This window comes from Colossoma macropomum, unplaced genomic scaffold (assembly GCF_904425465.1).
Source record: "Colossoma macropomum unplaced genomic scaffold, Colossoma_macropomum, whole genome shotgun sequence".
Taxonomy (NCBI): Eukaryota; Metazoa; Chordata; class Actinopteri; order Characiformes; family Serrasalmidae; genus Colossoma; species Colossoma macropomum.
In genome coordinates, this window is record NW_023494787.1 from 174,083 (window position 1) to 187,532 (window position 13,450).

The 13,450-nt window shown below is 43.0% G+C and overlaps 2 protein-coding genes across 2 annotated transcripts in view; one reads left to right on the plus strand and one right to left on the minus strand.

The window, feature by feature from the left end:
• The window catches only part of LOC118805159, a 1,027,118-nt gene that overhangs the window by 154,407 nt on the left and 859,261 nt on the right, over positions 1-13,450 (plus strand). The gene's annotated exons all lie outside the window — the stretch shown is intronic.
• Positions 7,040-8,121, minus strand: LOC118805155 (olfactory receptor 52A5-like). The gene has a single exon (XM_036565770.1). It carries the CDS (start codon positions 8,072-8,074, stop codon positions 7,136-7,138), a length of 939 nt encoding a protein of 312 aa, XP_036421663.1. The 5' UTR covers positions 8,075-8,121; the 3' UTR covers positions 7,040-7,135.

Here is a 13,450-nt window from a genome sequence, read left to right on the forward strand (position 1 = left end):
TGGTGTATACAGCATTCACCTTGGGGGCATGAAATTGCTATGCATGCTCCACGGCCAAACCAGAATTGACAGAAGCACCTTTCCCAGCCTTGTTAAATGATTCCAATCGCACCATGTGCCTTCTGTCCTTACTTTCCAGTAAGGCAGTCCCAAGCAGCTCAGCCTGTGCCAACATGCATTGGAAATTCCCGCCAGTCAAAAAGACAAGCCATGTGCTGCCCCATTTGAACCAGCTGAAGGTAACTACATGTGTTTTACTCAACAATAATCTGAAGGAGCTGATGTGGGCAGTTTTCCACACTGTGCAGTGACACATAAAATAACTGACTTTCCAGCCAAACATTTCTCAGCAATGAGAATGCCAGGGCTGATGTTTGGTGGTACTGCTCAAAGACATCCTGAGACCAACCCTAAACTTGGAGGGGCACATGTGCCCTCGCAGTCCGGACCATGCCAGTAGCCATAATTACCCTGCATGAAAGCGAAACCCGCCACAGAACAAAGAGGTGAACACTTTCGGCAACAACGTCTATATTGATGCTATAGGTGTCCCAAAAGGGGTCCATGATGAATTCAAGGCAAGGAATCAAATAGCAACAGGCTGTGTGCTGGGTGACACTATCTGACTGAATCTTTTTGATTTTTCTGAGGCAGCGGGACTGATAGATGTCCTGTAAGGCTGGTAGGTTGTTGCCTGTGATGGTTTCTGCCATCCTCACAACTCCTTTAAGGGCCTTACAGTCGCAGGCAGTGCAGCTGCTGCACCAGACAGTGATGCAGCCCATGAGGATGCTCTCTATGGTGCATCTGTAGAAGTTGGTGAGGATCTGAGGAGTCAGACCAAACTTCCTGAGCCTACGCAGGAAGAAGAGATGCTGACGGGCAGATCTCACAATAGTGTTGCTGTGGAGGGACCAGGTGAGGTCATCAGTGAGGTGTATGCCAAGAAACTTCACACTGCTGACTCTCTCCACTACAGGTCCATTGATGAATAGGGGAGAATGACCACCCCTCTCACAATCAGCACTCATCCCACCTCAACAGGGGCTCCAGCACACCCTCTCTAGTTCATCACACATGCTTGCATTTGGAATGGGGTTCCCCTAGGGGTTTCACCCCAGTACTGGGAGGTTTTCCGAACAGGATCTCAAATGGGCTCAATTGATATTTAGGTCTTTCTCTCATCCGCATTTGAATCAGCGCAATTGGCAGGACCTTTGTCCATGCCATACCTGTTTCTGCACAGCACTTACTTAATTTATTTTCTCTCTCTACAGTGCCCCCACTTGCTGGATGGTAGGCACAATGTTGTCTCATGTCTATACCTAAAAATGTGCCCACCTGCTTCAACACGGTGCTTACAAAGGGTATGCCGTTGTCACTAGAGATCTTGCAGCGTATCCCCCACCTAGGAATGATTTCTCTCAATAGAACTTTTGCCACTGCAAAAAAGTCCTATTTGGAGGTCGGAAAGGCCTCTACCCATTTTGAGAACATGTCTACAATCACAACACAATATTTCTTTCCTTTGCTTGATGTGAGTTCAATGAAATCCATCTGCAAATGTTAAAACGGGCCCTGAGGTACTGGGTGTGCTGCCTGTTCCACCTTCAAACCTCGCCCTACATTGTGTTTAGCACGAATCATGCATCTATTACAAAAATTTTGTGAGTAATTAGAGAACCCTTTTGTGAACCAATGTTTCGTCACTGCTGCTACCATACCCCCTTTTGATGCTTGGTCCTTCCCTTAGCAAAGTAAGGAAATGATCATTTGGGTAGGCATGGGCGACCCTCAGAGCATGTCCACAGGCCTTCCTTCTGAACACAACCTGCTTTCTTCCAAGCTGCCCATTCCTCTGCTGTAGAATATTTTTGTAGCTCGGTGACCTGCAAAGAAGGAGTTTGTGGTAAAACATCAGAATACATTGCAAACACTTTTTGGTTCTGAGCAGCTTTTTTTTGCTACATTGGCTCTTGGATTTCCTAGGGAAACAGGGTCTGTTTTTCGTGTGTATGCATCACATTTGCAAACAGCAATTTGTTTTGGAAGCTGGATAGCATCCAGAAGAGCCGAAACAAGGTGGTGGTGTGTAATATGTGTATCTGAGCTAGTAAGGAAGTTTCTCTGCTTCCAAATGGTGCTGTAATCAATGATAACTCAGAAGGCATAATGGCTGTCTGTATGGATGGAAATGGATTTGCCCTCGGCATATTTACAGGCTTTAATGAGTGCCTTGATTTCTGCTGCTTGTGTGGACAGGTTGCCCAGTAGCGCACCCAACACAACTGTTTCATGGTCTGTTACTACTGTAAATCCTATTTTGTTTTTTTGGGTCTCTTGATGCTGATCCATCTACATACAGGACAAGATCTGGATTATGCAGGGGGAAATCCTTCAAGTCTGCTCTAGGAGTACAGAGGTTGTTGGTTAGTGCCACACAGTCATGTGGTTCTCTGTCCTGTTCTGTGGGGAGAAGAGAGGCAGAGTTAAGAGTTGTGCATCTCTTAATTGCATATCAAGCATCACAGTGTTGTACCTTAACCACATCTGTGTGGACAGATGTGACACTCTCTGTTCTGTGAGAAGCATAAAGACTGCATGTGGCACCAGCAAAGTAAGATCTGAATATCCTACCAGGTCTCGTGAGGTGGTGACCACCTTTTCCACAGCTGCTACCACCCTGAGACATGGGGGCAGGCCTGCTGCTACTGGGTCTAAATTGTTAGAGAAATATGCCACTGGTCTCAGCCTGTCCCCATGTGTCTGCAACAGTACAGACAGCATACATCCATTTTTCTCATCCACAGTTTGTACAAACGGCTTGGTTGGGTCGGGTTGACCTGAAGTGGGAGTGGTCTGCAAGGCCTTTTTCATGTTCTTAAATGCTTCATCAGCTTCTGGAGTCCCCTGGACCTTTGAGGAAGCCATGAGGTTTGGTGCCTCCAGGAGGGAGTAATTTGGAATGAATGTTCTACAATATGAGCACATGCCTAAAAATGAAAGTACCTGTTTCTTGGTACAAGGTTTTGGAATTTTTTGAATGGCAGAAATTCTGTCTTGGATAGTTTCTTCCCTTCTGCTGAGATGTCATGTCCTAGGAACCTGGCTGAACTGCAGTTTATAAAGGCTGGCTTTGTGGCCCTCTTTAGCGAGGTGTTGCAACAATGCCACAGTGTGTCGCTTGCACTGTTCTCTAGTTGGCACACATATCATCAAATCATCTACGTACTGCAAAAGTGCGGTTCCAGGCATTATGGATAGTGTGTCTAGGCTGTGTTTGAGTGCCTGATTATAAATTATGGGGCTTTCACAATATCCTTGGCATAGCCAAGTAAATGTATATAGTGTCCCGTCAAACATAAAGGGGAACCAAAATTGGCTGTCTTTATGGAGGGGAACACTGAAGAACGCGTTGGCCAGATCGACTACCGAAAACCATTGGCTATCCCCAGGAAGTTGACTCAGAATTGTGCATGGATTTGATACGTCTTGGGCTCTTTGTACCACAACTGAATTTACTGCCTGCAGGTCTTGTACAAACCTCTACTCATAGGGTTGAGGGCGTTTTCTGGCCTTTTTAGTGTTGAAAATTGGTGTTCAAACTGGTGAATCAGGACAGGGAACAGTAACCCCTGCTTTTAATAGGGAATCAAACACAGATCTGATCCCTTCCACAGCTTCCTGTTTCAGTGGGTATTGTGCTTGTCTAGGCCTGTAGTCTGATTTGGGTGTGATCACAACTAGTTCTGCACCTTTGATTAGTCCCATATCGTGTTTATCGTAATTAGGATGTACCTCTACCAATTTAGAGTGAATTTGTTATGTGAGTGTTTCTGGAATCTTGAGTTCAATTCCCCTTTTACTGTTTATTAACAATGGCATTTTCTGTTTATAGGCTTGCAGCCTGGCAGTAAACCAAATACCTGGGGTTTCTGTGAGCATCCAGTCGGACACCCTAGGATCAGAACATCTCCATATCCATGGGCCTATTGCCTTCCATTTGACTGCTGCTGATTTAGCTAGGGAGACTGGGGCTGAGTGTTCCACACAAAACATTTGCCACTGATTACGTTCACAATTAAGCCCCTCTGATCCAGTGAGTTCGACTAGGCATGCACAGAAATTTTTGCCCAGTACAGTTATGTTATTTGCTATGTTTCATTCAGACACTTTTCCCTGAACCATTCTTTTTCATATGTCTCGTCCCTTCCCTCAGGCACATGAGCTGTGCGATGGAGACGGAGGTCGGGAGGGGACATATACTCAATATTCTATTCCCCACTCATTTTCTCCCTTGACTTTTACATCAAATATTCTGTGATTTTTGAGGTTGGGTCGGGACACAACTTCCACTCATATATAAGAGAGGACTTCCTGGTCCCACTTTGACACAATTCAGGCTATTTTCTATGACAGTGACCCCTTGTGGTGCCAACTCTAGGGAGAGGTTCAATGCACACATCAAATCCCTTCCCAATATGTTTATGGGACATGTGCTTGAGATAAGAATTGAATGTTTTATTTTGCACCCCTCCTCAGTCTTGCACCCCAGCGGTTCACTGAAATGTTCCACTACTGAGTGCCCAGTAGCCCCCACAGTGTGAACACTGCGTTTGCTGAGTTTTGGATTCTCATGAAATTCAGCCATTTGTATTAATGAGTCAACCAGAAATCATATTTTATGAACCAAATCTGGTTCCCCCCATGGTATGAACGGATGGTGGGGGGGGGGTCTTCTGGGGCAGGCGGGCAGATGGTTCGACTGGTTCCTGTTCTGCTGCTCTGCCTTCCACATGTCGGTGTCTTGGTGGGGTGGAGTCCAGGTCTGGTTCGGCCTGAAACACACACTGACAAGAGTGCGAGGGCTTTCCCTGCACTTTTCTACTTCTCTTATGCACCTTTCCTTTTCTTTCCCTTATCCTCCTGTTCATTCAACTCTCCTGACCATCTCTCTTTCATCTCCAATGCTTCCTTCAGAGCCTCGAACTGCCTAAGATTGAAACTTCCCCTTTCTAGAATTCCACATTCATTAACCTGATATCAAACTGTTTCAAACTTTCTTTAACATAGTTTATTCCCATGAAAACAATATTAGGTCAAAACAATATTCTTTCACAAATGTTTGTAGAAGCAGTCTGCAGGCCTAGGTGCTTGGTTTTATACACCTGTGGCCATGGAAGTGATTGGAACACCTGAATTCATTTATTTGAATGGGTGAGTGAATCCTTTTTTTAGTGTATGTGCTCTACCTGTCCAGGTGTGTGAGAGCAGTGTGTATTGTTAGTGCAATGGTGTCGTCTGTGAATCTGTTAGAGTGGTATGCAAATTGGTGAGGGTCCATGGTGGCTGGAAGTGTTGAACAGATGTGATCTTTGACCAGCCACTCAAAGCACTTCATAACTGTAGATGTCAGTGCAACAGAGCAGCAGTCATTTAGGCAGGCAATAGCTGGTTTCTTGGGGACTGGAACAATTGTGGTTTTCTTAAAGCATGTGGGAATCACTTACAGTCTTAAGGAGCGGTCAAAGATGTCAATGAAAACCTTAGTCAGCTGGTTGGCACATGCTTTAAGTACATGACTTTTGGCCAGCCTGATGGTCCTCTGAAGTTCAAGTTTGCCCTGTTAAAATCCCCAACCACTATAAAAACAGCCTCAGGGTGAATGTTCTCAAGTCCATTAATGGTCTTTTCCAGTGCATGTGACTTATCTGCCTGAGGTGGGATGTAGACTGTGGTGAGAATGACTGAGCTAAAGTCTCTGGGCAGAAAAAAAGGTTGAACTTTGACTGTTATGAGCTCAATGTCTGGAGAGCAGTGACTGGCTAGAACTGCTACATCTGTTCCCCATTGAGAGTTCACCATAACACATACCCCGCCACCTCTGCCCTTACCAGAAAGTTCGTCTTGAGCGATGATTGGATATTCAGAAGAGTTTGTCAATCATATTGAATGATCCCAAAAGTGGTATGTGCAAAAACACAAAGAAACAGCACAATAAAACACAAAAAACTGTAGAGTTTACCCGGAGCTCTCACAGTGCAACCAGTCTATGGCGCACCAGAACCGGAATCGGTGCAACATTATAAATGAGGGTCACCCTTAATGTTTTCCGAGGTTAAATAAACGTTGATTAATTGATTGATACTGATGGGATTCACACTATTTTAAAAGCCAGGGGGCTCTTTACCAAATATTCCAAAATGAATGACACATGCAAGTATTTTTTTGTCCAGCTCATAAAGATTGATACACAAAAAGGTCTACTTAAAGCAGTAAAAATCAAGTATGCACCAAAAGTGAGGCATTTGTACGAGCTGGAGATCAGTAGGCCGGCCACTATGAGTGCTGGAGAGTGGAAGGAGGTTTTTGATTCATGTATATAACAGTGACTTTGCAAGCATAAATATGCATATAATTAAAGTAAACATTTTTTGTACTTTACATTTTGGTATTCAATTCATGACAGTTTTAGTCTCAGGACAGGTGATGGATCGGGAACATATCTAAGAAACTAGTCTACAGTAAAACACCCAAAACCTAACGCTGCAAACCTTGACCATATGCCCTTGTGTTTGGGTAAGAAAGCTTACCTCACTGACCCAGCAGAAGGATGAGAAACTTCATCAAATTCTCGTTTACAGCTTAAATTTGTTTTAGTTATCCCATTTGTACAGTCACTTCTGAGTGATGTAGTGGACCTCACCTTGAGATCTTTCTGAACTAAAGAGAAAACATTTAAAATATCAAAAAACACAAAAACAATCTAACAATGTCCTTTAAATGTTGAATTCTATGATTTATAAAGGTAATTCAAATGATGAATAGTTAGGTGTAGTTTGCAGCTTAATGAATGGCTAATACGTAAGCTTCTATGTTAACAGTCAAAGTTCACTGTCTCTCTTTTGTTTAGACAGTTAACATTAAACAGCTTTCTGATTGAGTCCAAGTAAAGTAAAGTCAGGAACAGCCTCTGCAGGACAGCCTATTTGTTTGTAATGGGCAGTGTATATATTGAATTAGTTTGTATGCAGTGGTAATGTATACTCATTTAAACTTAAATGTGTTCAGTGTTTTGGAAAAAGGGAAAAACACACAGAATAAAATAATCACATAAAAGTTTAAAGGAAAAAATTTAAAAAGATGTATGTATCTTCCTTTTCCACATCATTTTCTTGATTTTACTGTAAATATCTTGCAGTTTCAAACCATACATTATAGGATTAATAAGAGGAGGAATGACCAAATTTTCAATAGACACCATCACAGAAACAATATGAGGTACATTTCCTTCTAATCTGGTATTAATCACCTCAAAACAGGAGTTAAAAGAAAAACTGATAAAAATGAAAAGGTGTGGGAAGCAGGTCTGCAGAGCTTTTCTTCTGAACTCTTTGGAATTCTTAAAACAGATTTCAAAAATTCGAACATATGAGTAGATTATAAAGATCACTGGTGGAAATACAGTAAGAGTTAAACCAAACAGTCCATAAGAATTGCTAACTGATGTGTCTCCACAGCTCAGTTTTGCAATTGAGTAATCATTACAGTAAATTCTGTCTAAATTAAATTTACACAGCTGAAGCTGGTATGTTAGTATTATTAATATTCCAATTTCACAAGCAGGAAAAAGCCAACAGAAAAATAAGAACTTTTTCACAGTGGACATTTTTACAAGTGTTGCATATTGTAATGGTTTACATATGGACACATATCTGTCATAGGCCATAACTGATAACAGTGTGAACTCTGAAGCTCCATATGTGTAAATAGAAAAGGCCTGAAACAGACAGGCTGAGTAAGAAGTAACTGGTCTTTCAGATAGAAAATCACTCAAAAGTTTAGGATAAAGTGCAGATGTTCCAAAAAGGGAATTGAAAAGTAAAGCAGCGATGAAAATGTACATCGGCTCATGGAGACATTTGTTTGTGTAAATGACAAAAATAACAACAGCATTAAAGAAAATAATCAACAGATAAACAGTGAGAGTACTTATAAAATAAAAATATCTGTACTTGTGCAGTTCAACATGCCCATCCATAAACAAGTATATAACCTCAGAAGAATTATCCATGAATTCCCATGAAGTAACCCATAAATTAAATTTGTCTGTAAGATGTGGTGCTGGTCACAGTAACATGCTGCTCCAATCAGGCGTCATCTACTAGAAATCATAAGCAATGATGAACTGTGGCATTACAGTCATGCTATGGTGAGGAAATAGGTTGGTGTGTATTTTTACTTTCTCAAACAGTGACGTCTGATTGTTTACTTAGTGACTCGTCTCTAGCCCAGCCCACCTTTGTTTCTATTGCAACAGTTAAAGAAAGAATGCCAATGAAATGAAAATCTCCACTGGATTATGTGATTAAAATGTCTGACATTTCTTATTATATATATTTTTTACAGATTCTTTGATTACTATAATCAGATAAATAGAATGAGCCGTTTCATTCTCTGTCCGAGAGTCTTATTAGTCTTTCTCTCTTTGAAACCTGTTTCTCTTTCTGTTACCTTTTCCTTTTTCTCTGTGGAACATCCTGTCCTTGATGTTGGTTAAAGTTTCATTTCTGCAAATGATTTAGCTCTTTTTCTGTCTACGAACAGATTGTTTTATGTTACTGTAGCAAGCCAAGTGCTCATCCAGCCACAGAATGGACACTGGAGGCAGAAGAGACGTCTGCAGCAGCCATATTCTTTATTTTCACACTACACAATAAAAAAACAATCTTGTCACGTTACAGTGGCTTCAAAACTAGACTTTTCAGTCCTTTTCTCTCATGAGCTTTTCAGCTCTTCAGTCTGTCGCTGCTGGTAAGTGGTGTCGATTTAGAGTAAAAACACCTTGATGGTCTTCAGAGCTGTCCTCACAATAAGCTGTATGTTCTTGTGGTTTGAGATGGTACAGTTCCCATTCCAGACAGTGACACAGCTTGTCAGGAGGCTTTCTACTGTCCTCCCGTGGAATGTGATGAGGATAGAAAAGGGAAGGTTTGCTCATTTCATGTCTAAAGTGAAGTTGCTAATTGGGATTCTTGGCTAAGCAAGTGGTTTTGAGGGTCCAGGTGAGATTGTTGTTGATGTGCAAACAAAGGAACTTGGAACTTTTGTGTCTCTTCACAAGTGAACCATTGATGTGCATTGGAGGATTAGCACAGCGAGTCCTCCTAAATTCAACAATCATCTTTTTCATCTTATCAACATTAAGAGGTAAGATGTTGTTTCTTCACCAGTCCATTTCCTCTTTGTTGCTGACACATTCCTATAGCAAGAACCACCACTATAGTATCACCAGCAAACTTCACGATGTAATTTGAGCTCTGTGTTGCACTACTTTCGTAAGTCAGCAGTGTAAATAGCTGGTTTTCAGCGTAGTGGTGATAGAGGTGGTCTTGCTGACCCTGACAGAATGAGGTGTCCCAGTCAGATGATATTATATCCTCTACAACCTGGTTAGGGTGAGACATGTAGTGAAATGAGTCCAAGGTGGAATGAAGACTGGTCTATATGTGTTTCATTATCAACTGCTCAAAGTGATAAATGATGACTGTTTTGAAGTGGTCCAGGACAACTGCATGGCTCCCAACAATGTTGAAGATGTCTGTTGTCATATGTGAGAGCTGGTCAGGACATCCCTTGAGCACCCATTGAGGCCTGTTATTAGGTCCAGCAGCCTTGTGAGGGTCAACTCTGGAAAGAGAAGTTCCAAGATTTACTATGGATAGACTAAGTACTTGAGAGGAAGGGAGTTCTACTTTACTGGCTGGTTGTTCTATGCATCAAACTCTCTTAAAAATCATTTAGTGCATCTAGGTGTAAGGCATCCCTATCACAGGCATGTGCTGTCACTTTGTAGTCAGTGTTGGCCTGAATGCCCTGCAATATACGCTGTATGTCTCTGGTGTCCTTAAAGTGTCCGTTGATTTTCTGGGCATAATTTTGCTTTGCATCTCTGCAAGACTGGGACAATTTGGCTCTTGAACTGCTGAGCCCTGGCTTTTCATCCATGTTGCTCATGACTGCCTGTTTTTTTACCACTGGCTGTAATGGATTTGATTCTTGGTTTGCCCCCAGTAAAGCCACTCCATACATGAAGCCTGGCTACAAGCCACATTCATAATAAAAAGCTTGATCATTTAAATTTGCATAGAATAGTATGCTCCACATGTTCCACCAAGCCCAGCTCCTCACTGCTTGTGCTTTCCAAGAAATTTCATGGAGCACCAGCAAGGTGTCAGACGTTTGTGAGTGAGTGGCAGTTCTATGTAGCCCATCACAATGGGTCATTCCATTTTGAGAGGCATTTGTAGCTTATTTGACATGATGGCTTGTCTTAAAGTGGGCAGACTAAAAAAGGGCTTTTCAGGTTGACACTGCTCACTTACTGGTTAAGTTCTGGGTTATCTACTGGAGAGCCTTTGACTGGAGGTGAAGAAGAAACACTATAGAGGCTATATATCTCCAGTACCAACCCTTGTCTTGTGAAGCACCTTGCTGGTAACTAAGCAGGCATGGAGTCTTTAATGGCAGGGTAGCTGACCCTGAGTCCATACCAGGTCCCACAGCACCACCCAGGGCTTCAGAAACAGCCAATTAGCTGTTGATGGGTTCCAAAGTGTGTAGAAGTGCTCCAGAGCACATCAGTGAACCACAGGCAGGTCATCCAGCACTGCATAGTGTTTTGAAGAGCACTATTGAGCTGGCTTTTTATTCTGTCCTGCCTGTGGCTGAAGGCCCAGCCTCTCCTGTCCTCCTGCCTGTAGCTGAAGGCCCAGCCACTCTTCTCTTCCTTCCTTTTGTTGAAGGCCCAGACACCCCTGACCTCCTGCTTGTCGCTGAAAGTCTAATCACTCCAGTCTTTTTATGCATGACTGAAGGTCTGGTTGCTACTGTCTTTCTGCCTAATCTGAAGGCCCAGTCGCTCCTGTCCTCCTGCCTGTAGTTTTAGGCCCAGTCCCTCCTGTCCTCCTGCCTGTGGATGAAGGCCCAGTCCCTCCTATCCTCCTGCCTGTGGCTGAAGGCCTAGTCGCTCTTGTCCTTCTGTCTGTAGCTAAAGGCCCACACACTCCTATCATCCTTCTTGTATTTTAAGGCCCCGCCTCTCCTGTCCTCCTGCCTGTAGCTGAAGGCCCAGGCACTCTTCTCTTCCTTTCTTTTGCTGAAGGCACAGACACCCCTGACCTCCTGCTTGTCGCTGAAAGTTTAATCACTCCAGTCTTTCTATGCATGACTGAAGTTCTGGTTGCTACGGTCTTTCTGCCTGATCTGAAGGCCCAGTCACTCCTGTCCTCCTGCCTGTAGTTTTAGGCCCAGTCCCTCCTGTCCTCCTGCCTGTGGCTGAAGGCCTAGTCGCTCTTGCCCTTCTGTCTGTAGCTAAAGGCCCAGACACTCCTATCATCCTTCTTGTATTTTTAGGCCTATGCTCTCTAGTCCTCCTGCCTGTGGCTGAATGCCTAGTTGCTTCTGTCCTCTTGTCTGGGGCTGAAGGCCTAGTTGCAAATACTAGCAGGCACAGTGGTGGAGAGACTGAAGGAAGGCAGGGACGACACAGCAGAGGCACGAGGAAACGAGGCAGCCGGAGCCGCAGAGGGAGCAGAAGCCAAGACAGCTGCAGCAGAGGCGGAGAGGACGGGAGATCCGAATTCGAAGGCAGACCATTCCCAGAGGTGGTGCCGACTTGCTGCTCAAAGGCAACCAACTGAGTCTCGAGGCTGTGAGTCCACGAGATCCTGAATCACCTGAACCAGCTGGAGATCCAGGGCAGTCAGAGCCTGAGGGACCAGAGGCGGGAAGTGAGGTGGGGTGTGTGAGGCAAGTCATTTTAAAGACAAGTGGAAGCTTGTGATTGGTCAGAGTAATGGGTGACATAGCATTGTAGTCTCCCTGGCAGAACTTGTGGTAAAGCTTTCATTTCAGCATTCAACATAATTATACCACAGCAACGTACTGGAAAGCTGAGCTTACTGGGCCTAAACACGTCCCTCTGCCACTGGATCCTGACAGGGAGACCTCAGTGTGTCAGGATCGGCAAGCCCATTTCCAGCACCACTAACCTGAATAACGGTTATTTAAACTGCTAACTGTCGACAGTGCTGCAGCACAGCTCAAATCGCATCCGGAAGTTTGCTGATGATACTACAGTGGTGGGTCTTACCAGATACTATGATGAGTCCACAGACAGAGAGGAAGTGGAGCAGCTTGCAGGCTCAACATGCTATCTCTTAATGTTCATAAGATGAAGGAGGGGATTGTTGACCCCTGTATCCTCATTACATTCTAGAAGAGGACAATAAAAAGCATCCTGCCCAGCTGTCTTACTGTCTGGAATGGGAACTGCACCATCTCAGACCGGAATATTCTATGGCAGATTGTGAGGACAGCTGGGAAAATAATTAAAGTGTTTTTATTCAAAATCAACACCACCTACCACAAGCACCGAATCCACAAGGTTGCCAGCATTGTGGACGAACCCTCCCACCCACCTTATGGACTCTTCACTATCCTGCTATCTGGTGGAAGATATCAGAGCATCCATTACACCACTTCCAAACATTGTAACAGCCTGTTCCCCCAAGAAGACAATTTACTTAATGCACTGACTAATGCCTGGACTAATCTAGAACCTCTTCAACATCCACCTGGATTTCTAAGACACTTTCCGATATACACCTTGGCTAATCTAGACCCTTTTCAGTTTAGTTCATTATTACTTATATGCTCCTTTATTCCAGGCTATGTATATATGAATGTATGTAGAAAAATTGTCAAGTTGTATTGAGAAATGAAAACATGAAATGAAATGAAAACTACTTTTTTTAAATGACTTGAAAAAGGTCTTAATCAGGGACACAAAAATGGATCAGAATCAAGAACAGAAACAGTTCCAGCATCAAGAAGAATAAGGCCTAAATGGGGGACTGAAACAGAGCACAAAGCATGGACAGGAAGAGACCTTAAAGCATAGAAAGGAACACAGAACAATCTGTTCACACAAAGACAAAAGAAGTCAATAAGCTGCCGAAACATGAAAAATTTAATCAAGATAAAGGACCGGACGTTCCACAGAGGAAAAAAAAGTAATGGGTCAGCAACAGAAATAGAAGCAGGTTTCAGGAGAAAGAGAGACTAAAAATAAATGTACTACTGAGAAATGTCAAATAATTTCCTCAATTATTACACTAGATATTGCAGTTTACTAGCATTCTTTGTTTAACTCAAAGGTGGGCTGGGCTAGAGAGGAAAGAAAAGTAATGGGTCAGCAATAGAAATTAAAGCAGGTTTCAGGAGAAAGAGAGATGAAAAGAGTCTTGGAAAGAGAATGAAACAGTTTATTTTATTTAACTGATTATACTAATAAAAAGTATAAATGTACTACTGAGAAATGTCAAATAATTTCCTCAATTATTACACTAGATATTGCAATTTACAAGCGTTCTTTGTTTAACTGTTA

Coding starts and splice junctions, on each gene's coding strand:
- LOC118805155 (XM_036565770.1), bottom strand. CDS start 8,074: ATGGATAATTCTTCTGAGGTTATATACTTGTTTATGGATGGGCATGTT.